Source organism: Monodelphis domestica, chromosome 5 (assembly GCF_027887165.1).
Source record: "Monodelphis domestica isolate mMonDom1 chromosome 5, mMonDom1.pri, whole genome shotgun sequence".
NCBI classification, from domain to species: Eukaryota; Metazoa; Chordata; class Mammalia; order Didelphimorphia; family Didelphidae; genus Monodelphis; species Monodelphis domestica.
This window is the reverse complement of record NC_077231.1, coordinates 121,814,436-121,839,226: the sequence shown is the minus strand read 5'-3', so window position 1 is coordinate 121,839,226 and position 24,791 is coordinate 121,814,436. Positions and strand designations below refer to the sequence as shown.

At 42.9% G+C, this 24,791-nt stretch overlaps 2 protein-coding genes across 10 annotated transcripts in view; one reads left to right on the top strand and one right to left on the bottom strand.

Annotated features, from left to right (window-relative positions):
• The window catches only part of LOC100014763 (sodium channel epithelial 1 subunit alpha), a 158,362-nt gene that overhangs the window by 107,234 nt on the left and 26,337 nt on the right, over window positions 1-24,791 (bottom strand). For 3 of the 9 annotated variants that reach the window (XM_056799265.1, XM_056799264.1, XM_056799266.1), the window contains exons 2-5: window positions 24,261-24,418; window positions 16,413-16,533; window positions 15,990-16,148; window positions 14,243-14,294 (exon numbers count right to left, since the gene is read on the bottom strand). In XM_056799265.1, the coding sequence (XP_056655243.1) occupies window positions 14,243-14,294; window positions 15,990-16,148; window positions 16,413-16,533; window positions 24,261-24,373 (445 nt within the window). In that variant the 5' untranslated portion in view covers window positions 24,374-24,418. Of the gene's footprint in view, window positions 1-11,076; window positions 14,295-15,989; window positions 16,149-16,412; window positions 16,534-19,401; window positions 19,947-24,260; window positions 24,419-24,791 lie in introns of those variants that run through there. The other 6 variants (XM_056799267.1, XM_056799268.1, XM_056799255.1 and 3 more) reach the window with 6 other exon arrangements.
• Window positions 20,014-24,791, top strand: part of NCAPD2 (non-SMC condensin I complex subunit D2) — a 75,367-nt gene continuing 70,589 nt past the window's right edge. The window contains exon 1 of the mRNA XM_056799254.1: window positions 20,014-20,159. The gene's annotated coding sequence lies outside the window, so the exon portion shown is untranslated. The remainder of the gene's footprint in view (window positions 20,160-24,791) is intronic.

Genomic DNA, 24,791 nt, shown 5'->3' with positions numbered 1-24,791 from the left:
TGAGAGGTGGGGGGTACAGGTTACCAAAGACCCCAGTGGAGACCAAGAGGGAGAGGGAAAGATCTGGCTGGGGAGCTAGATGAGATTTTCAGTTGAGAGAGGAATGCTCTCAGCACCCCCATTGATCCATGCTCTCTCCTCCAACTTCCATCACAACAAATTTATCCTTGGGTATTAGGAAAAGGTTAAAAAAAAAGAATATAATGACTCATGATGGGGAAATGATGTCCAAATACCCAGTGGAAGAAGGAACTCCAAGCAAGGAGAGTAGCCAATGAAAATGCTTTTGAGTCAGGAGATGAAGTATCTTGTTCCAGGAATAGCAGAGGCCATGTCACTGAATTATGGAATAAATGGAAAGAGTAAATAAGGTGTAAGAAGACTGAACATCATATTATAAATGGCTTTAAAAGCCAAGCAGAGGATTTTATATTTTATTCTGGAGGCAATAGGGAGCTACTAGAATTTATTGAATGGAGGGGGAAGGGGAATAAATGGTTAAACTTCATTTTAGGAAGATAGTTTTGGCTGTTGAGTGGAAAATGGACAGTGGGCAGAGACTAAAGACAACAGGCTAGATAGACTAACATGAAAGCAATGGAAAGTAATGAATGCTAGAGGGGATGTGGCAACGTTGGGACATTAATGCATTGCTGGTGGAGTTGTGAATTGATCCAAACATTCTGGAGGGCAATTTGGAATTATGCCCAAAGGGCGATAAAAGACTGTCTGCCCTTTGATCCAGTCATAGCACTGCTGGGTTTGAACCCCAAAGAGATAATGAGAAAAAAAGACTTGTACAAGAATATTCATAGCTGCGCTCTTTGTGTTGGCAAAAAAATGGAAAATGAGGGGATGCCCTTCAATTGGGGAATGGCTGAACAAATTGTGGTATATGTGGGTGATGGAATACTATTGTGCTAAAAGGAATAATAAAGTGGAGGCATTCCATGGGGACTGGAACAACCTCCAGGAATTGATGCAGAGCGAAGGAAGCAGAACCAGGAGAACATTGTACACAGAGACTAATACACACTGGTATAATCGAATGCAATGGACTTCTCCATTAGTGGCAATGCAGTGATCCTGAACAACTTGGAGGGATCTACGAGAAAGAACACTATCCACATTCAGAGGAAAACTGTGGGAGTAGAAACACCGAAGAAAAACAACTGCTTGAATACATGGGTCAAGGGGATATGGCTGGGGATGTAGACTCTAAATGAACATCCTAATGCAAACACTAACAACATGGAAATGGGTTTTGATCAAGGACACAAGTAATACCCAGTGGAATTGAGCATCAGCTACGGGAAGGGTGGGGGGAGGGGAGGGAGGAATAGCATATGATTCTTGTAACCAAGGAATAATGTTCTAAAATGACTAAATAAATAACTTACAATGAAAAATAAATAAATGAATAAATAAATAAATAGATAGATAGACAGATAAATAAATAAATAAATAAATGAGCAAAGAAATAAATAAATGAATGAATGAATAAATAAATAAGTAAATAAATACATAAATACATAAATGAAGACAGCAAGCTATTGGGATGGCCCAGCTGCAAAGTGCCAGGATGGCAGTAGTATCCCTGGAAGAGAAAGTGGCATATATCTTCATAGGCAGAATCAATAAAATTTGGCAAATACTGGATAGGGAGTTGGGGTGACAGTGAGGCATGAAGGACGACAGCTACTTTGTGAGCTTGGGTTTTGGGGATGATGGTGGTAACCTAGACACAACAAAGAAATAAGGAAGAGGTGAAGGTTGAAGGGAAAGATAATGTTGAGTTTAAGATGTCTATGGGTCATCCAACTCAAGCTGTCCAAAAGGCAGTTGAAGATATAACTGGAAGTCAAGAGAGAGGTTAGGGTTAGATAAATAAATGTGAGAATTATCTGCAAAGAGATGATCATTGATTCCATGGCAACTGATGAGATTATCAAACAAAAAGAGTATAGAGTGAGAAGAGAGTCCAGGACAGAACTTTGAGAGGGCAGGGGAGAGGCACTCATAGTTAATTGAGTACAACCTGGACAAAAATCCAGCAAAGGAGAATGTGAAGGAGCAATCAGGTAGTTTAACCAGGAGGGAGTACTGTCATAATCTAGAAAAAAGGGAGTATCAAGAAGAAAGGGGTGACTGAGTGTTAAAGGCTGCAGAAAGTTCAACAAGGATGAAGATTGAGAAAAGGCTATTAGATTTGGGGATTAAAAGATCATTGTTAACTTTGGAGCGAGCAGTTTCCATTGAATAAGACTAAAGTGTATATAGCATGCCCGTCCAGAGTCAGAAAGTCCTAAATCCAAATCCAGCCTCAGTCACTTACTTGCTATGTGACCTTGGGCAAATTACTTAACCTTTTTCTGCTTCAGTTACCTCGACTGTAAAATGAGTATACAGGGTGGTTATGACAATCAAATGCAATATTTTTAAAGGGCTTAGCACTCTGCCTGGCACATAGTAGGCAATAAATAGGCAAGACTGTAGAGAGTTAAAAAGAGAACAGATGGAAGGAAGCAGAGGAACAATTAGCATAAAGTTGACCTTCTTCCAAAGTTCAGCTAGGAAAGGGAGGAAAGATATCTCCAACAACTGTGGTGGGATGGACAGACCAAGTGAGGGCTTCTTGAGGATGGGAGCAAAACGGTCAAGTAGCTATTGAGGATTAATGAGAGAATGGAGATAATTAAAGGGGGAAATCTGCTGGAGAAGACCAAATGAAATGAGATCATTTGTGCACACAGAACTCTTCTCGGCAAGGGGAAGGGCTACCTCTTCCTGTGAGATGGGGTGAAGGAGATAGCCCTGGAAGACATTTGAGTAGCATGAAATGAGGAGGAGGGAAAAAGAAAGAGTTCCTCAGGAATCACCTCAATTTTATTTCAAATATCAGGCAAAATTATCAGCTGAGCTGATGGGGAGATAGTCAGAAGAGGTGAGAGGAGGGGTCAAAAGGTGTGGAATAAACCCTTGTGATGGGTTGGATAGTGAGTTGATTAGGGAGGTGTGGTATGAAAGTATTGCCTTGCCCCCGTTGGAGATTATGGAACATAAATTTGTAGTAGATCCATCCAGAAGAGTTTCATGATTTTCTCTAGCTTCATTCAGCAGCATATGAATAGGTACAAAGGTACCAGATGGTAGGTCTGGGTAAAGACACATTTCCCTCACCTCTAAACAGTATTAAGTGTCTCCTACATCCAAGGCACTGTTATTCAATAATGACATATGTATATACACACTAAAATATATACCTATGAGGAGTATGGGATTTGTGTATATGAGCACATTAGGCTTCATTAAGAGAAGCAAAATGACAAGAATGAGAGAGATGATAGCCCTACCATATACTCTGTTTTATAAGACCAGATCTGATGCACTAGATTCAAGTTCTGAAAGCCACATTTTAAGAAGGCCATGGAGAAATGTTAGTGTGACCCAAGGAGGTTACAGTGATAGTGAAGTGCTTTAAGACCATACCATACAAGGGTACCTGGAAAGATAAACATCCTAGAGATTTGAGGAGAAAAATGGGGCAGAATATAATGGGTGACTCCAAGTGCATGTAGAAAATGAATTGGACTTGTTCTGCCTGGCTCCAGAAGGCATAACTAGGCACAATGAGTGGGAATTACACAGGCAAGTTTCTGTTTGCCCTAAGTATAGTGCAGGGGCTGACTTGGGCATCCATAAAGGGAGCCAGATTGTCTCCAAAAGGAGTTTGGAGGTCTTTTCCCATGATTCCATGGGTAAGCTATGCCCAGGCACAGAGGATGAGTGGGGCTGATGGAATGGTGTGACAGCACTATGCAGAGTTCAGAGCTGATGGTCCCAGAACTGGGAGGAGGAGGATCCAGAAGGCAAAGCTAGTAGATGAACAGACTTGAAGTGAGGAGTCAAGAATGGGCAGAAGCAGGAAAGGACCTCATGTGGAATCTGCCACCACTGAAGAGACTAGGACCTCCCATATATACATGCTGTAAGTTTGTTTCTGCAGAGGCAGGGGCTGGCCTTCAGGCTGAGGAAGGCCAGAAACTGCCTTCATCCCTTGATAACCAAACTTTAATGAGTCCAGTCTTTGTGTGGTTCTTCATATGCCTTATAATAGGGTCAGAGAGTCATAAATTTGGATTTACTCTATGTTCTTATGCTAATTGAAAGCTTGGTGCCTACTATGGGGCACTGAATAGGGCTCAGAGAGTCGAAACAAACTACATCCATGTATTTCCAGGCAAAGGACAAGCATGAGTTAAACAAACTGTTATTAGAAGGGCACCCCCAAGACTGAGCTCTATCTGTCTGAGGTGTTTAGAAGCCCCAACTGATTCATGAAATAGTGTTCTGCAATCCTTAGAGTGCCATATGAATATTAAGAAGTCACAATTTCAGGGTCAGCTGGGTAGCTCAATGGATTGAGAGCCACACCCAGAGACGGGAGGTCCTAGGTTCAAATCTGTCCTCAGACACTTCCCAATTGTATGACCCTGGGCAAGTCACTTGACCCCCATTGCCTAGCCCTTACCACTCTTCTGCCTTAGAACTAATACACACAGTGAGTGGCAAAGTTGGGACATTAATTCATTACTGGTGGAGCTGTGAACTGATCCAGCCATTCTGGAGGGCAATTTGGAACTATGCCCAAAGGGTGACAAAAGAATATCTACCCTTTGATCCAGCCATAGCATTGCTGGGTTTGTACCCTAAAGAGATAATAAGGAAAAAGACATGTACAAGAATATTCCTAGCTGCACTCTTTGTGGTGGCAAAAAATTGGAAAATGAAGGGATGCCCTTCAATTGGGGAATGGCTGAACAAATTGTGGTATATGTTGGTGATGGAATATTATTGTGCTAAAAGGAATAATAAAGTGGAGGAGTTCCATAGAGACTGGAACAACCTCCAGGAAGTGATGCAGAGCGAGAGGAGCAGAACCAGGAGAATGTTGTACACAGAGACTGATACACTGTGGTATAATCGAACATAATGGACTTCTCCATTAGTGGCAGTGTAATGTCCCTGAACAATCTGCAGGGATCTAGGAGAAAAAACACTATCCATAAGCAGAGGACAAACTGTGGGAGTAGAAACACCGAGGAAAAGCAACTGCCTGACTACATCGGTTGAGGGGACATGACAGAGGAGAGACTCTAAACGAACACTCTAATGCAAATATTAACAACATGGTAATGGGTTCGAATCAAGAACACATGTGATACCCAGTGGAATCACGCGTCGGCTATGGGGGGTGGGGAGGAGGAAAAGAAAATGATCTTTGTCTTTAATGAATAATGCATGGAAATGATCAAATAGAATACTATAAAATTAAAAAAAAAACATGAAAAAATTAAAAAAAAAAAAGAACTAATACACAGTGAGATGAAAGGTAAGGGTTTAAAAAAAAAGAAGTCACAATTTCTTTAGCTCTGTTTCCTCTGTAATGGCAGTCTGCCATCTGTAAAAGGAGGGGGTTGTACTGAATGACCTCCCATGTCCTTCCCTGTTCCGAGTCTATGATCCTGTTATTGTTATTAAAAGAAAAATTTCCTGATACTTGGAACTATCCAAAGTTCTCCATGCTGATTCAAGGCTTGGAGAACTCTAATGAAGGAAAGTCCTTCAAGTGAAGGTTGAATGACCCCTTAGAGATGAAATAGAGGAGATTCCTGAAGGGGCCACATAGATGGCCTCTAGTTAGAAGGTCTCTTCCACTGCTGTAATTCTGATTCTGGAACCATGCAAGTGGAAAGGCTCAGTCAGAAGGGGATAGAGAGGTATATATGTGAGGGGGCTGTATTTGTGGCAGAGGAAGGGAGTGTCTCTGAGAGAGGCAGCCCACAAGGTGTTTATGTCAGAGTCTGCCCTTTAGTACTTTGGTTAGCACATGGAAAGGGGGCAGGAAGGGTATGAGAAGACTATGCTGGGCCCAGGGGTGAAGGGGGCTTAGGAAGCCACGAGAAAGAAGTGAGTCACATCAGAAGTCCTCATCGAGCACAGCTTGAAGCTGAAGAGAGCTCAGACTAGAGCAATAGCCAAGGTCCTCCTTAGCTATATCTGAAGAGGTTGGCAGGAGGCAGAAAAAGAGCTAACCCACCATAATAATCCTGGAGAGAGCAGAGCCAGGGAAGACGGAGAACTGGAGAATGGGAATCAAGGCTTCTGGAAGCTCCTGGTGGTTGTGGGTTCTGGGAACCCTGGTGGGGCTTTCACCAGGGACGATAGCCAAGCGCCACTGCCTACAAGGAGAATACCAGGTGGAACAAAGATCATGGTGCTGCCGACTATGTGATCCAGGTGAGAAAGAACAAGAAAGGGGATGGAGGGAAGTGAGGGGCAAGTACAGAAACGTTCAGGAATAATGGGGGAGGGAACAGAGAAACATTATATATGTATATATATATATATATATATATATATATATATATATATATATATATATATATATGTTTCAAAGAGAAGAAAAAAATTGAACAGTTAGGAAGGGATCCTGAAACCAGTGAGATGTTCTATGAATGAGGCTAGAGTGCCAGAGGCCCGTAATCCCTCACTGGGCCACTCCACAGGCACATACCTAGTGAGGGACTGTGATGGTGATCGGAAGGATCCTCAATGTAAACCCTGTACTCCTGGACTCTCCTTCACCCCAGACCACCATGCCCAGCGCCAGTGTGAGAGCTGTCGAATCTGTAATGGTGAGGTTCAAAGGGGAATGGGGCTAAGGACATGGAGGAGCAAAATGGATGAGGATGTGGGAACAAGGCTGCTGAAAAATATAGGCGTAGATGGAGGTGGGACCTGGGGTCCTGTACAGAGTAGTGGGGCAGTGGAAATCCTCAAGTACTTTGAGTGTACCGCTGGGAATAGATGAATTAGAGAATTCAAGAGTTGGTGTGGAGAGGTATAGGCCTGTCAGGATGATAGGAGTAGGGATGCTGTGCTTGATGAAACTCATCTCAGCTGTCCCAAAGGGCCCTAGGAAATTTCACTATTGGGTCATTCTAGTGGACGTGGAAAGGGAATTTACCCCATCTGGGGAATCTCCAGGTGGCTGTGTCTCCCTCCATTCTCCCACCCTCAATCTTCTCCAGGCCTTACTATTCAGAACTGCAATATCACACGCAATTCAGAGTGTGCCTGCCCCAAGGGGCAACAGTGTCAAGATAAGGAATGCACCAGCTGTGATCCCCAACCTACATACTTGCAGAGCACACCCCAATATCCTTTCAGAGGCATACATCAACATCCTGTAACCGTACACCAATACCCTATGAACACACATTCAACTTACTACTCTGGTAAGCTATAGCCTAATGTCCTTAATGGGGTAGGCATAGGGAGGGCTCATATGCCCCAAAAGACCGTGGGGTCATCTTATTCCTGGGATCCTCTATGAATTATATTAGCCAACTTCCTATCTTTAAATCCTAATGGCCCCAGAAGAGAATACTGGGAGAGTCGTGTTTGAGAAAGGGGAAAGTACTGATGTGGAATGCTGCGTGCATTGTCATATGAAGTTACTTTGTCAGTTCTGATTTACTGGTTCTCCTTGTTAGAAGGGAGGATTCAATGAGGAAGGATGGTGGAATGCATGTTATTCTGTTGTTTTTCAATAAGGATGTAACATCTTTTTTATTTTTTGTTTCTGACCCTTTTTTGCTTATATACTAATCTTTTTCATTCTTGCATATTAATAAGAAAGCTTTATTTTTTAACTAAATGTTATAAATACATTTACATAAGCCTAGGTTGAACGGAGTTGAGGTTGGAAAGGCAAAATGACTGATTATGTGTGCAGACAACCCAACGAAGGTCTCAGGAGGAAGATTTCCCCTTAGATGAGCTTTGTGGGAAGTGGGGCAGTAAAATTGTAAAATATATTTCAAAATAAATTTTAAAAGGATCCTATGTCTTGCACTCAAAAGACAAACTTGGAGAGAAGGAAAGTGAAGGGAAGAGAACCCCTTTCATCTTTCCATGCTATCTGTCCTCTTTCCCCTTAAAATATAACCAACAATAAAAGACACTGATCCAGGACTGAGGTTCAAGTGCTCTTCCTCATTTTTGTCTCTTCTCTCCAGAGAGGGCTAGCACTGATGCCCCCACAGGACCTACTCAAAGTCCACGTAAGTTTCATCAGTCTTCACAATTCCCCACTCCTTAGCCCAGGGAAGTGCTCCTCCATCCTGAGCTAGGGCAGAGTCTAGCAGAAGGGTAATTGGGAGTCTGAGAGTGTTGGGGAGGAAGAGGAAGAGGATTACAGGAAAACTGGGGCCAGAGGGATTGGTAGCATCAGAGGGGGAAGTACTACATTGGCCTCCATCAGTCCTTTGTCCGCTACAGCAGGAGCAGGACCATCCAACCCCATCAGCATTTACACCCTCCTGGTCCTCTATGGATTGGTTCTGGCCTTGCTCGTGGCGGGGACTTGGCAAATACTGAAACAAAGAGCCTGCCAGCTCAAAAAGAAGCAAGGTACTGCCAGGGATAGATCTCTCCGGCTCCTTTCCCTTAGCACTTGGGCACCTGCCTCATTTCCACCTCAGTGCTTGGCCCACCACATCCTTGCCCTCCTCTTGTGTCCCTGCCCCACCATTCCTCCTCGTAGCTTCTTTCATTTTCTAAGCCTTGTTCCCTTACTCCTTCTAACCATTATTCTCTTCTTTCTCTCATTTGCCCACTTCCCCATTCCTCTCTCCTAGTTCACATTTTTTCTTTTTCATTCCCAGCCTCTGTCCTGTCTCCACCTGCAGACAAGAAAGAGCCAGTCAAGCTGTGCCCAGCAGAATCTGGGGTAGCTCCAGGCCCCTACTGTCCAAAGCAGGAGGTAAGCACCCTGCCTATCCAAGAAGATTACCGAAAGCCTGACCCGGACTCTTGCCCATAAACTGGACTTACCCAAGGAGTTTGTGACAGGATGGTGTCCTTCGTCACTTTGGCCTGCCCCCTCGAAAGACTACTAGGAGTAAATCCCACTCAATACCAACACTTCCCAGGAGTCCTTGCCACCGCCTCCTGCCCAGGTGGCTTCTCCTTTCTTGCCCAGAAACGTCTTTATGAGCAATGGAGAAGCAAGGATGGCAGAAGAAAAAGACATGCTTGTACATGGTAAGGCTGAGGACCAAGGAAGATTGCAAGGAGAAACAGAACATTTGGGGTACCCTAGGTGCTCGTATGGGTTCCTCTCTAGTGGGGTGGAGATATATATATATATTTAATACACATCTCTGGCTGAGGAAGCAAACTCCAACTGCTATATGTCTGAACTGGAAAGTCATCAAAATAAGGAGAGGGAACACCACATAAATATGTACCTTCTTCATTCTTTTAATATGAAACACTGAGATTCTGAAGGACTTGATAAACCAATTCCCAGGCTGCACACTACTATTCCTCAAAGCTACCTTCTCTCCCCACACATTTCGAGCTTCCTTTTAGAGGGTATTTATTCAACATCTGGCTGGGGAATATACCAACCAAAATCTAACAGAAGTTTCCCAGAGGTGATGGGCAAAACTCACAAGATCCTAGACCCCTATAGTCACTCAGTTCAGGACTTTGTCCTTTGACATTAAGTAGCCCCTCCCACATATTCCTTCTGAGTGAAAGAAGATTTTGAAGTGATGCCCTTAGTCATTAATGAATTGGGGATAGAAGACAAAGAAAACCATTTCCATGGGCAACAGTGTTACCACCTCACAGTGAAAATGGACTGGAAAGGTAATATTTAAAACTCAGATGTGGGAAGAGACACCAGCAAAGTTGGCTTTCTTCTGCCCAGGCATACTGAATGGCTCCACTGATTTCCAAGGGCCTCCCCTCTCCCTCCTGAAACTTACCACTAGTCTCCCTTAGATCATGATCCCATCCCTCATTCCCTTGCTATACATCACTCTGAAGAGTCTCCAAAGCTTACCCCTGCCCCTCAGTTTCCCACATGCTTCTCCATACCCAGTCCTTAGCCATACTCTGCTAAAAACCTACCAAAGTCCCCCAAGTTTCTAATGCTCCTTTGAATAGTGATTACTTTGGAATCACAGCTATAGAGCTGAAAAGTACCTTAGAGAAAACTGAGTCTAATCCTTTTACTTTACAGGAGGCCCAAAAAGTAACTTACCCAGGACTTTACAACAAAGTGAGTCCAGGGCCCATTACTCCACAAAATGGAGTGTTTACCCATCTTGCCAACTACAGAAAGCAGGTGACCTGAGAGACCTCTCTCTCTAGTTTCAGACTAGAGACTACTGTTGAGGGTATAGCCTGGGTCATCAGCAATATTCTGGCGTCTATGAGAGAACTTGGTGTGTCTCTATGATGCCTTGGGGATGCCTTTAATGGAGCCATTATATCACCAGGGTGCTGAGGGGACAATGCCAGTTGAAGGCAATAAAGTGGAAAGTATACCAGCAAAATACATGTCACATCTACTACCTTCAGGGTCCCAGGAGATAGGACTCTACCTTGTCCAACTTCCTTCTAGAAACTACAGAACATAAGCTCAGTTTTAGAGATAGGTCATCTAGTGTGCACCTTATTATAGTCTTTTAGAGAGCTGCCTATCAATCATTTGTAGATCCCAACAGTCAATTGTGTGTAATGCTCACAATCCTTTAACCTGGTTCTTGGTTCAACTCAGGATTCTTAGCTCACTAAGTGTTAACAAGTAACTCTTCTAAGGAAGAAAATGCTCAGCAATGTATTTTTTCAGCTGGTCATTTATAGAAATTCTGCTGTCCCACTCTCTATCTTCCCTCCCCTATTTGTTTCTCCATTTGTTTCCAAAAGTATATAATCAATTTCGCTGCACAGTGGAGCAAAGAGAGTATTCTTCAGAGTATACGTGGGTATGTCCTCAGGAAAAGCTTCTGTCCGGGAATGAAGACGACATAGGCCCTTGAGGATGGTAGGTTATTTCTGGTAATGCCAATTATGTGTAGGATGGAGAATATCTGCAGCCATAAGGCTCAAGTCAGCTGTTATCGCTTCCATCAGCTAGCACCTGTTTCAGGCTAGACAGCCACTTTCTCAAAATGGAAAATCAAACATGGTACACAAGAGTGGAAACCACTTCCATTGCCAACATACAAGGATATCTTTAATCTCAATCAGAAGATTATACAGCACAGAAGCACCAGGGCTTTAACCTATGGAGAAATCTGCCCCACAGTTGTATCCCACCCCCAATTTAGGCCAAGTCACCCAGAAGCCGAGTCAGGTTGGTGGTAGGAATTTGTATTTTTTTTTCCAGAATACACGAAATTGGTAAATGTGCTACATGCCTTACTTGGAATACAATTGTTATTACTTTATACAAGTATGAGACTGGAAGAAGGGAAGGAAAGACAGAGAGAGGACAACAGACACAGTGAAAAACCCCACAACGGCTCATGACAAACCGGAAGGGATGGGAGAACATGGGGAAATCTGCTTCATTTGGCTGGAAAATCCTGGGTGTACAACTGCATTTTTGCCCATGCACAGGGATGATAGCAAAGAGACAGATTCAGGTCATGGGGTGAGAAAGTAGGAGGAAAGACACTGCCCCCACCCACCACCAAAATAGAGCCGACTTTGGAGAATCTATTCTGGTCACTGGAAGGGAGCTCTTAGCCATAACAGAAACCCAGAGTGCAAAATCCTTTGAGAAAGCGCTTAAAGTGATGAAGAGACTGGGTCTTAGTAGGCCCAGAGGGCTGGTTTGTTCCTGGCTCTAGAGGCAGCGAGGACAGTGGTGATTCTTCTCCAGCGGTGTCCCCCCAAAACAGGAAGGCGCCCAAGAAGATAGTGGAGACCTTCTTGGGGGAGACGTTGGGAGGGTACACTCATTGCTTCCTTCTAGCTCTTCAGTCCCACCATGGGGCAGGACAAAGGGAATATGGAAGTAGGCAGGGGTTGGGGAAGGGTGGGGTTTTTGCAAATAAATGGTGGTGCATGGAAGGTGAACATGCAGCCCCAAGCTCTATACTCCCTCCTTTGCTTAGAGATCGTTGACTATATCGAAAGGTTGGAGAAAAGGTCACTGTTGTACCTGCCCAGGAGTTTCATTTGGTATCCTGTCTTACAGCTAGAAGGAAATCCCTTGGATACAGTCAGAAAACAGATACAGTTATGATCATTCTACCTGGGCCAATAAACCCAAGCACTACAGAAGGAAAGGAGAGAGTTAAAATCAACATGATGGGGCAAGTAAAGGGTAGATTTGGAGATAAGAGGTACTGAAGGGTAGGTAGGGTGGCAAAGTAATGGCCCTGGCGAAAGAAATCCTAAATGTTAGAACAGCCACACAGCTAATAGCTACAGCAGTCACCCACAACAGGAATATACTGGTCTAGCATATACAATGGACTTCCCTGAAAAGTGTTATAGCCCTAGGTTCCAGGCTGGGCCTTTTACCACATCCCTGTCTTTGGTATTACAATGGGGCAAAGCTGAGGAAGGACTTTCCTGAGATATCAGGGATCTCCAGTTCTCAAACCTTCACTTTCCTGCTACCAAAGGGAAAGGAGAAAAAACCATCTAATACAGTAAAGCTGCAACTTTTCAGCCAAACCTTGGTGACCTTCTTTCTCAGGAAACTTTCTGCCTCATTCACTCCCACCCCAGGGCCTTCTTTCTGAGACTATCTTCTATCTATACTAAGTCATTCATCTAGCATCTTCCCAGAGTAGAAAATGAATGCTTTGAAGACAGACAGGGACTGTTTAGTTCTTTGCTTTGTATCCCCAGTGCTTAGCTCAGTGCCTGGTACATAGTAGGTACACTTCATCAATGACTGTTGACTGACATGTTACAGTTGAATGAGGTCCTTTACCTTAAGTTCTCTGGGCACATTTTTTTTGGTTATCATCTTTACAATGACTTTACAATGATTGACCAAGAGTACCAAATTCTGACCACAAAGGGAATTTCTGTGTCCCCTCAGACTCACACTATTAGATTTGTCTTCTAAGAGTTGACCTCACATCTTACCAGCCTCTAGGTACCACTTCTAAATGAAAAGCAAACTGAGCAAAATAGTGCTCCAATGTTTTCTGAATTAAAGGAAAAAGTGTCCAAACCCACCAATTCTGTGGTAAATAGAATGGCAGCAGTGGAAGACCCCGGGCCAAACTGAAAGCAGCAGCAGCAAGGAGGGGAAATTTTCTAAAAAACACCTTGCATCAGGAACACACCAGGAGTGGACACAACTCAGGGCCTTGTAGGCCTGTGAGTATTGTACTTAATATAAAAATAATGATCATACCCTGCACTTCACTGTCCCCAACTCCAAAACTCATAAAGATATACTGCAAAATCAAAATCACTAATGTGATTTCTGATGGCCCCAAACAGCCAGTTATACAGGGGAAGTTTTCTCCACCTTGTAACACTGCTGAGCTAACTGAGAGGCTGTAGTAGGAGGTGGGTGAGGTGAGGGTAGCTTCTGAGTAGACAGCCATTGCCCTCTCTTCTCACTGATCCGCACACCCAATTGCCTGGGCCCCTGTAGTCCTTACTCCCACCCAAGCAGATAGCTTCCTGTGGACTTTATCTAGGCAGACTTGCTTTTCCCTTGACCTCCACTCTGCTTCCTGTGGTTTGGGCACGAGTGTTTCTGTAGAGAAGGGGCCAAACACTGGCTGCTTGTGCTTCATGAGGTGAGAATGCAGCCACCCTAAGAGCAGCATTTCCAGTGTTGAGAAGTTAAGTACAAACCAAAGCAACTAAAGAGGAGGAAATGAAGGCGCCTGGGTAAGGACAAGGTGGATGGATCGGGTCTGCTGGGAAATGAACAGTGGAAAAGGGGATGAGTTCTGAAGGGGGGGGGGGGGTGAAGGAAGGGTGGCACATTAAGTAAAAAAATAGACTGCAGACAGGAAATCAGGAAGGCATGGATAGAAAGAGACAGGAAAAAACAAGAGGGCAAATTAACCAAGTTACTAGGCATTCAAGTCTGTTAGGCACAGACCTGTCCCCAGTGTTCCCCTCTGACCAAGATCCCTCTTCCTTAAAACACAAGAGATATGGGCCCCTTCAAAATCTTACTGAGGAAGGGCTTGCCCAGCACCAAGGTGTGCCTATGTCCTGTTCACTGGCCCCGCCACTTCAACCCCACCACATCAGCTTCTCGGTCCCACAACAGGAGATGGTTAATCCATACCTCACCCAGATCACCTCCAGTTCCCTAGGCAGGCAGGGAAAGAAGATTCTGGGACTTTCCCACCTGTTCACCCCCATCAATGATTTCAATGATACTTACTTACAATAATTACCACGATGATGGCACAAATGGCTCCCATCATGATCATCATCTGAGAAAACAAAGGAAATAGAGAGTGAGCCCATCTAATCAGAAGAATCAGAAGATCCAGGATTGCCTTTTCTTAAACTACAAAGGAGAAGAAATTCCCCATTCTTCAAGGCAACTGTGGAAATATTGGGACAGTCAATGTGTCATGCAGAAGTTTGCTCTTCTGATATCTGCTTGGTAAGCTATTCAACCAGGCTAGATCCTTGGATGCCTTCTCTATGTTTACTGTGGTCTGAGAAAATAGCCTCTGAGTTCTATAAAATTGTTAAGTTACAGTTGCAAACAGTGATGCTGGTTCATTTTTCTTTGTAGATTTTTGTGTTCATTCTGAAGCAGTTAATTAGGAAGTCACTAATAGGGTGGATTCCAAACATTTAAATCTCTACTTACTTGGAATTTGTTTTTGTAATGAAATTGTTCCCCTACCCACCAAGAATAACAGTGTTTCTATGGGGAAACATCCAGATCTCAACTTAGACTTATTCAGAGGTGCCTGAATATTTTCACAGAAACTTGTGTCTGGGAGCATACCTTCCCCTGATATAGCAGCAAGGTACTAGAATCAGTATTGACTCCCACCAACCCAACTCCCTCTTCCCTCCACCCTCAACCAACTAAACTCCTTCAGACCTGCTGAACTAAAAGGGGATTTCTCCTAACTTCAAGCTCTTCAAGCTACTTGTAAGCTTCCACAGTTACTAGTATCTCTCCTTTCTTGCACTACAGAAGGAAATGCAACCTTAACTTCCTCCCAGCCCATGAAGAAAGCATGTAAAAATAATCAGAATAGCTGTCTCCTATCCTAGTGGGAAATACTTTTTTGGGTATAGGTTAGACTAGATTTCTATGTGCATTTTAAAAACAATGATGTAAAAAAAAAGGACTTTTCTGGTGCCAAAAAATTAAGTAGGCCTTTGGTTACCAACTATTTTAGAGAAAACAGACCCACAGTGAGTCTTCCCAGGAATTTTGGCTAGGATGTAAGATAGCATTATCTTTTTAGGAGGAAGCTGAATGATTTGGAATAACTTAGTGAAAATATTTCTGACACAATTTTTGGAAGTCACAGTACAACACTCCTCATCTGAAAATGCCCTAAAACATACTCTAAGAACTCATATTTCTGTAGTATTCTGAGATTAAGATGAGCAAAGCACTCTGAAGCATTATACAACTGAGCTCTTAGAGCAGAATTGATTATCTCCCATTTACAAAGAAGGAAACAAAGGATCAGACAAGCATCAGTGAAACTTTGTCAGTCACACAGCCAGTAAGTAAAAGAAAGGAGAATTAAGTTGGGTCTTTCTGTCCTGATATGCCTCATTTATGGAATGAGCCAGCACAGATGTGGGAGCTATGAGTCCTAAATTCAATCTCTTTGAGAGAAAAATCTCTTCCCCTATGTCTTCTCCAACCAATCAAAAGCTACCTCAAAGTATCTCTTCCCAAGTCACCAATTCAATTCTTGGAGCTCCAGAATAGCCTTCTGGACAACATGAGGGTATTATAGCCAGTCGGTAAAATATTCTCTAAGGCTACTTAGAGAAAATGGGAGGGTCTGAAGACTTCTAAAATTCTTTAGAACAGTTTTTCAAGAACAACTAACCATCACTCAGATAGGTGAAAAGTAGGGCCTAGATGGTAGTAGTAGATGATATTAGGCCCAAGGAAGGAGAGAATAGGCAAGAAAGTTTACCTTACAATTTTTCCACCAGTACTTCCTCTTTAGCTTGGCAGCACTGCTCTCAAATTGTGATGCTCCTGCCTGCAAGGCGTCTGCACGGTCATCCAATTCAGACAGCTTCTGATCCCTTTCCAGGACCTTGTCCACATTCACACGCATGATATCCACCACCTGAGGGATAAAAGTAAGTGTAATGCCAAAAGCATTGGTCCAAAAAATGTCAAAGTACTTGAATGTTAGTTTTGGCTCTGCTACTAACTGATGGCATGGATAAACCACCACTTTGGGCCTCAGTTTGCTCATTTGTAAAATGAGAAGACTGTACTATATCATCAAAGTCTCTCATTCCATTTAGAGTTTCCATAATCTATGCCTTAATTTATTAATGCCTGTGACTTGCATCACTAATAGGGAAACCAAAAAGCCTTCACCTACCTCTTCCACTTGTGCTTGCGTTTGCTGCAGCCGTCTGTTACTAGTTGTGTTGGGAGATGGCCCCCCACCTGGAGCACCCCCTTCTGGGGCCCCTGGTGTGGGTGGCTGTGCTGGAGCAGACCTATTGAAATAGGAAGGAAATAAACCAAGTGCACATGAAGAGAAACAAAATAAGAATTTTCTTATCCTCCTAGCAACCCCAAAACAGAAGTGGTCTCTGAAAGTTAATCTTGGGGGCAGATGGGTGACTCAGTGGCTGTAGTTCGTGTCTAGTGCTGGAAGGTCCTTGGTTCAAATATGACCTCAGATTCTTCCTAGCTGTGTGACCCTGAGCAAGTCATTTAATCCCCACTGTCTAGCTCTTACCACATATACAGTACTGATTCTAAGAAGGAAGGTTACTTTTTTTAAAAGGGAAAGTTATTCTTCTAGACAGTCTTCAAAATAGGGAAGACCATCACAAGAAGTGAAAAGAGAAAGACTGGCCCCAACATTAGAACTTTTAAGGCCCTGCTCCAGGCAGACAAAAGCAATGCAATACTAAGAGTAGAATAAAGGGAAATTGTTTGGATTTCTTTCTCTTGTTGAATCAAAAATTTCCAGGATGTTAGTGTTTTCTGACCCTATTTAGAAGCTAATTTATAAAAACAATCTGGAATGGGAGAATCAACTCTATACTAGAGACTGAAAAGACTAGTCTTTTGGTATGAGTCTTATTGAGGAAAAGAGAAGCTTCTGGTGGGCAGCAGCGTTCTTTCAGTACAAAGGGAAGGGGAAGAGCAAGCAGACCCTGTTTAAAAGGATCCTGTTATGGTTATGATCTTAGCAGCTACTAACATTGAGACTGCTCAATATGAGAAAATTTGGAGAATAACCAAAGGATGAGCCTATTGGTAAAATGGTGGAAGCTTATCCAGAAAAAAAAAAGAAAAAAAACTTCCTTTGTTAGAAGAGGTGAAAAGGTGTTTTTCACTGGGTCATGAGACTGCAGACTGTCTTATATCCCCATTCCTAGCACATGCATCTAGACATAGAACAAGGCTTTTGGAAGCTCTCTTTAACACTCTCCCCCACTTCAAAACAGGTTCATGCTATGAATTCCAACCCTTCATTCATATTTCTTTAAATATCACCTAATCCCTGGCATAAGAATCTTCTAAAGAGGCTTGTGGTTACATCCAACCAAAATGGAGGCCTTTGCCTTATAATTTTCCAGATGGAGTTCCCTTCAAAAATTGAGGGAGGGAAACAGACACCCCTTTCTGATAAGGTTTTTGTTACCTGAAAGTTTAAGGATAAGATTCTTGCCATCCCTCAGATGGAAATATCTCAGAGGGCAAAGCAGACTAAAAAAGCTACTACAAACCAGATTCATTGTCCAAATCCTCCACACACAGGATCATCCCAAATCAGATTGCTTGGTCAACTTTCAGAAATGAGCCCAGTCAATTCACAATTCTCATTTTTCTAGTCCTCCTAGACTTTATTATCTAGTTATACCAGAACAAAAATCCCTTCCCAATTACCCCCATTACTTAAGGAATCTTCTTAACAGAATCAAATTCAAAGGGAAGCCCAATGTGTCCTGCTCCCCACCTTCTCCTAAAGCAGAAGGGAGATCAAAGAATGGAAAGGTAAAAAAGCAACTGTTTTTGAAAGCTACCTGGACTGAGTAATCTGATGCATGAAATAAACCTAAAAAATTCAATGAGTCCTAGACTGGCTGTTTTAGTTCTGGAAGACAGCCAGAATGAAAGCACCAATGACAGCATTAAGGTCAGAGATTGCTGAATGCTTTGCACCAGCAAGGACCCATCTTGCTAAGTACATCCCACATGGTTTTGCCAACTGGAACTTTCATCAGAAAAGCCCGTCTCCCCCTTTCCTTCATGTATATCCTAAAAACAATTAGAATCTCAGAACTCTTACAATGTTTAAAATGGTCAAATGATTTAAAGAATTTTGTAGCTATCCAAATTAAATCAGATGTAATAAAAAGCACAATAGTGGTCTGAATTAGTCAGGAGTCTAAGAGATACTATTTCCCCCTTATCTAATGGGGGAATTTTGTAACATCCCTGAAGATGAGTGATGGAAGAAGGTATTAAATTCCAAGGCCTTCAACCACAATGATTTGTAAACTTATGTCATATAGGTAAATTATTTTTAATTTCCAAACCTGGACCTCTACCACCAAAGTGGCCATGGCTCTCAGTAGTCATGTTTGCATGAAAGCACGTTTCCATCACTGACAACCAGGGAAAAAAACTCGGAAGATTATAGACCACAGCTCACTCTCTCAGGATCGTTTTGGTACAGTAAAAAAAATGGGGACCACTTGGGTAAATTGGGCGGAAAAATGCTTTAGGTTTGTTTGGCTCCAGGCAGCAGGACAGACAGTGAGGGGAGAAAAAAAGCTTGCAAGGCAAATTTCTTAGTAACCCCTACCAGTTTGAAATGCTGCCTGCTCCCCCTGCTCCCCCAACACCCCCCCCCCCGCAAGACTGGGAGCCTCTGGGGAAGCCTGCCCCACCCCCAGCGAGGGTGCCCCTCTTGGAGCCAACCCTAGGCACACGCCCCCCATACGTAGCTCAAAAGGCAGCAGAGACATGATATAGGAGTCTGGCCAAAAACCTAGGGTCCAGCTCCAGTGAGACCCTTTGCCCCACTTGAGAGCCCCCTCTCTACTTTGAGGAATACCACGTACCCCATTTCTCAAACGGAGACATCCCCATGAGTCAGAACCCCTGGGGGAGGGTGCCGAGCGCCCGGGACCCCGGTGACCCGCCACCCCAACGGGGGCGCCTGGGAGCTCTAGCGAGGCGAGGGGAAGCGGCACTCCACGCCGGGCCAGCCCAGCTCGGGGATGGGCACTCCATGGCCCAGGCGGCTGCTGCTGCTGCAATGCGCCATTTTACCCCCTGCAGAGTCCAGGGCGGGGGTGGGACGGCCCCCAAGGGCTCCTCAGCCATCAACAGGCTCCACTTACATCTCTCTAGTAGAGAGGGCGGGGAGGGGTCCGTCTCCTTCTCCGGGCGGCAGCGGAGGCAGCAGGCGCTAGACGCTGCGACTGCGACGACGTCCTCTGCAGGACTCGACTTGCGCTCCCCGCCTCTTCCCAGAGAGACAAGCGTAAACTGCAGCTAAAGTTACTGCAGCCTCAGCCCCGGCTTTCAGAATTTATTGGGGAAGCCCCGCCTTCTGAGGTGATGCAAGCAACCAAGAGGTCCAATTAGAGTCCGGCGAAGGCGGAACCGTCGCGCAGCGCCGGAGACCCGCCAAACGCTGCCAACGTCCAGCCCTCCACTTTTGCCAATCAAAACACTTTTTCCAGATGTTCACTCTTTTTGCTTCCTCTCCCTGAATCAGAGAAGGAAGGGGCGCTCTTCCTCCGCCACTTGGTACTTGCCAAGTCTCCGGCCAATTATCTTCCGAACTGCGTAACCATACCTCGTGTTTCCTAGTTCTCGAAGAACCAATCACCGAGGAGTCCCGTGTCCAAAGGGCTACCAAATGCTGGAATATTTCTACTACCAATGAAAGTTGCCTAGATAGTCGGTCAGCCAATCACTGAAGAAAAGTCTCTACCGCCCCGCCCACGCGTCCCCGTCACCCCTGGAGAGCTAGGTACAGTTGGCGAGTTAACTGCCTGGAGGTCCTCCCTCTCTCTCAGCATCCGAGGTTTCTGCTGGATTGAACCCAGTCCACGCATAACGGTTCTGAGAAGGACCCCTAAATGAAGAGGAGGTAGGCTGGCATGCCACCCTGGTAGGGTCTAGCAGCGATTGTATTGCATAAATTCACGGTGTCCCAGAAGTCTTAGTGCAGTTTTAAGCTATGGTATTTGTGTATTAAGTATATTATGAACCATACGCCAAAAAAATAGAGATCGAAGATGAGATAATTTAAAAAAAATACTTGGAAGCAATTTATTTCGTTTATAAACTATGCAAAAAGACTTGTTCCCTATAAACTAGAATTATTTTATTGAGAGCAATAGAACTGAATATGCTCGTTTTAACATTTTTTGGTTTAACATTTTGTGATGCAGCCTTTCAGAAGTCCACTTCCAAGTTCAACATGTTTCAGTACTTGTTTATTTCCATAGTTGGTTTAATAACTGTCATAGCTGAAAAAAGAAACCATGCCAAAATTCATAGATCCAAATGGGAGAATGCATCATTGGCTGTACTCACTAAATGATGACTCAATTTTTCATTCTATCCACTAATTAGGCAAAGATGTTTGTTTTAATGTGATTAAATTTCCATCTTTCCTGATGTCAAATCAGTTGCTCTTCCAAACTAATCAAAATATGTTCCATTTTTATAATTTAACAAATTAACTCAAAACCCAGGGAAACTTTTTCTTTCTTTTTATTTTCTATTTGAGAACTCTTCCACAAAACGACTAATATGAAAAAATGTTTTACATGATTACACATGTAAAATCTAATTGTTGTCTCAGATGGGGAGGGCAGGAAGGGAATGAGGATCAGAAGAAGGAAGAGAATTTGGAACTTGAAAACTTTTAAATGTTAAAAAAAATTGGTTTTGCATGTAATAGGGGAAAAATAAAATATTTTTTTAACCCATGGAAATTTCATCTAGAAGATATCAAAACATGTTAGCTAATTAAAAAAAAAAAAGAAACTGTCAGCTCTTCCATTTTCTTGTTCATTTGTGCTGGCATTATCATCAATATGAAGTTTTTTTACAGGAATCTTTTTAAATTTAATTCTCCAGGTTATAATTGCTAGAATCTGTAAATTCAGGTACACAAACTACAATATATAGTATGCCAAGAGATCGAATGAGTAATAGTAAGGGAATCACTACTAACCTCTTTACTTAGAGGAGTACAAAGATCCCTTTGTTGTGGAACTGATCTCAGGATATCTCACCTACCATGTGTGACACAACCGTCTGACATGTGGACTAAGTGAGCATTAGTGTTACTCTATGTAGTCAATAGGGGAGAAAAGCTTAATTTCTTTTTTAAGATTATATATCTTATCTTATATTTTATTCCCACAACTCCATGGATTATTTTGCACATAAACCACTTTGGAGACTACTAGATTCCAGTTCTGGATGATTGTTAAATCAAAGAGCCAGTGACCACTGAGGGAAGGGAGCCCTGAGAGTTCCTGCTGTTGGAAGAGGGAGAGAGATTAAGTTTGTAGGAGGGGCAATATCTCGTGGGCAGTAGGAATACTGCAGCCTTTGGGGAGGAGCATAAATTACTATACTTGGCTGGTGGTTTGAGTATAGCACCACCTGGTGGACGAAATTTAGGATCATAGATTTTGAACTGGAAGGAACTTCAAAGACTAGTCTAGTCCAGTCACTTTATTACTGAGGGAACTGAAGCCTAGAGGATGATATTCCTGAACTCACCTGGTTAGTGTCAGAAATAATATCTGAACCCAGGAGCCCTAATTCTCAAGTTCTTTCCATTACATTTATTTGCTGGCGAACTGATTAATCAATTGTCAACCGGCTTTTCTGAAGGCTTGCAGAAACAACACAAGCTCTTATAGGTTTTTAATGATTCAGCAGCACCTCCAGAGTCACTGGACCACACCTATTGAACACCCAGGATACACCATTGTCATACAGATAAACACCAATATAATGCAAATATTAGGGATGTGAGGAACATTAACAACTAGAAGGATAAGGACAATTCTCATTCAGGTGATGTTACCTGGATTGTCTAGGAATTCCAAAAGGCAGGAGTGAGGAGTAGAACAAGTAAAACACTAAGAGATATTCTGAGTGATCCACGTAAGTGGAAGATGGAATTTTGTGTCTGAGGTTCGGCAAGTATTTCAGTTTGTCTGGAATGCAGAATTCATGAGTCAGAAAGAGTTTCTGATTAAGATGGCTGCCTGAAAGAGGGCAGGATGCACAGCTCCCCTACATCTCCTCTACAAAAATTTAAATGTGTACTAGATCTAATCAAATGTTCAAGAAATCTAATAAGAAAATACAATAAGTCAGTTCTTACTAATTGCCTATGTTCTGGGCGCTGTGCTAAGTTCTAGGAATACAAAGAAAAAACAAAAAATAGTCCTGCACACTCAAGCCTAATAGTGGAGACAAAATGCAAACAACTTATTACAAAAAAGACATAGACAAGGTAAGCTGAAGATAATTTCAGAGGAACTAAGATTAAGGAGGACTGGGGAACATTTTTTCCTCCAGTAAATGATTTCTTCCTGATCGAGTTTAATTCTATCTGTGAGACTTTGAGAAAGCAAGCCAGTTTGTCTTGACCTAAACTGTTTATTCTCCTCCACAGGCACTAGCCTGCATCCTTGGTGATCAGGCCATTTTGGTCACTAACCCTGATCCAGCCAACTTGATCTGTTACCTTTACCAAAAACTATTTTGGAGAAGCTTTAGACTAGGAAAGCTAGGATAGGATATTTTGGGGAAACAGCTTAGTCAGGAAGGTTGTGAGATAGCTTGGAAGACGAAGAGAAGTGAGACTTGTGAAAGTCTTTAATTTGGGGCTAAGCATAGTTTTACTAGCCTAGGGCTAGTGGCCTTCCACCTTCACCCAGTCTTTGTTGTTTCACTTCATTAAACCTGTTGTTAACAAGTATACATCAGTCAGATTGCATTTTTGAGAGCTCCAGGCCTGAGGGTAGTCATCTTGCCCTCAGAGCCTGAGGGAAGCAGAGACAACCAACTTCTGCTTTTACTAACCTTTTGAGTGGCAAAACCTGGTTATTTCAGGATAAGGGTATAGGTTAGTATGAGGGAGAATAAAACTGGGGAGAAGAGATTCATCACAAATAAAACAAATTCTGTTTCTACTCCCACAGTTTTTTCTCTGGATGTGGATAGCATCCCTTCTCATAAGTCCCTCAGAATTGTCCTGGATCATTGCATTGCTGCTAGTAGAGAAGTCCATTACATTCGATTGTACCACAGTGTGTCAGTCTCTGTGCATAAGATTCTCCTGGTTCTGCTCCTTTCACTGCATCAATTCCTGGAGGTCATTCCAGTTTACATATGAAGAAATGGAAAGGCAGGGAAAAGCTTTTTTGCAGAGGTTTGTGATTGACACTGCATAGATGAGTGAAACCAGGAAGGGAACGGGATTCCAAAGTGGGGAAAGGATTTACTAGAGACTAAGAATGGCAGTTGGGAGGAGAGTACTTCCTGTCATGGAGGATCTGTGGTTTCTGAGGGAAAAGCCATTTCCCAGATCCCGAGATTTCCCAGATCCTGAGATTTCTCCATCATCTAGCTCATCCCTGAGCTATTTATCCTACTCACTTGGATTTCCCTGTGCCTATCAACCTTTACATATCAACCAGTTACTGTATTCGGTTGACTCAGAGATTTTATCTTACTGAGGAAAACCAACCAGAGCCAAGAGAACTGCCTGCCTGGAGGTGTGGTTGAAGCCATATTTGGCAGAAGCCTTTCAGTCCAAATTCTTCGATTACCTCACCCATATCTACTCCTGCAGAACTATTTCTCATCTACCATAAATATTTGGAGGGTTAGAAGGTTAGGAAGACAGATAGGGAATTTTGGTAACAGAGAGTATAGTTGTAAGTTAGCATCAAGAACAGAAGAATAGATCAAAAGAATCTCTTAGGTTTGGGGGAAGGAGATTTAGAGATCTAGAAGTAAGGAGACCTATTCCCTGATCCTCCTTCCTTTCCCTGTTTGAAAGACTTTAATAAACCCAAATGCATTTCATAAATAACACAATCAGATCGTGTTTCCAGTCAGCTGACTGAGTAAGCCTGACAGACCAGCCTAAAGCCTGATAGATACAGAGAACACTTGACCAATATACCATCAATACAGTCAAATAACTCACTTTTTCACATGGAATTCCTCCAGTTCATTATTCCTTTTAGCACAATAGTATTCCATCACCAACAGATACCACAATTTGTTCAGCCATTTCCCAATTGAAGGGCATCCCCTCATTTTCCAATTTTTTTGCTCCTACAAAGAGCGCAGCCAGACAAAGAACTGTGGGAGTAGAAACAGAGAAGAAAAACAACTGCTTGATCACATGGGGATATGATTAGGGATATAGACTCTAAATGATCACCCTAGTGCAAATATCAATAATATGGAAATAGGTCTTGATCAATGACACATGTAAAACCCAGTGGAATTGAGTGTTGACTCTATAGAAGGTAGGGTGGGAGGAGGGGAGGGAAAGAACATGAATCATGTACCATGGGAAATTTTTCTTAATCAATTAAATAAAATGTAAAAATAAATAAATAAAACGTTCTGATCCTGAAAGGAATTAAAAGGGAAAAAAACCCTCAAATTGAAGGAGTGCTAGTCAACTGAAGAATAGCTAAATAAACTGTCACATATTAAAGTAAAAAAT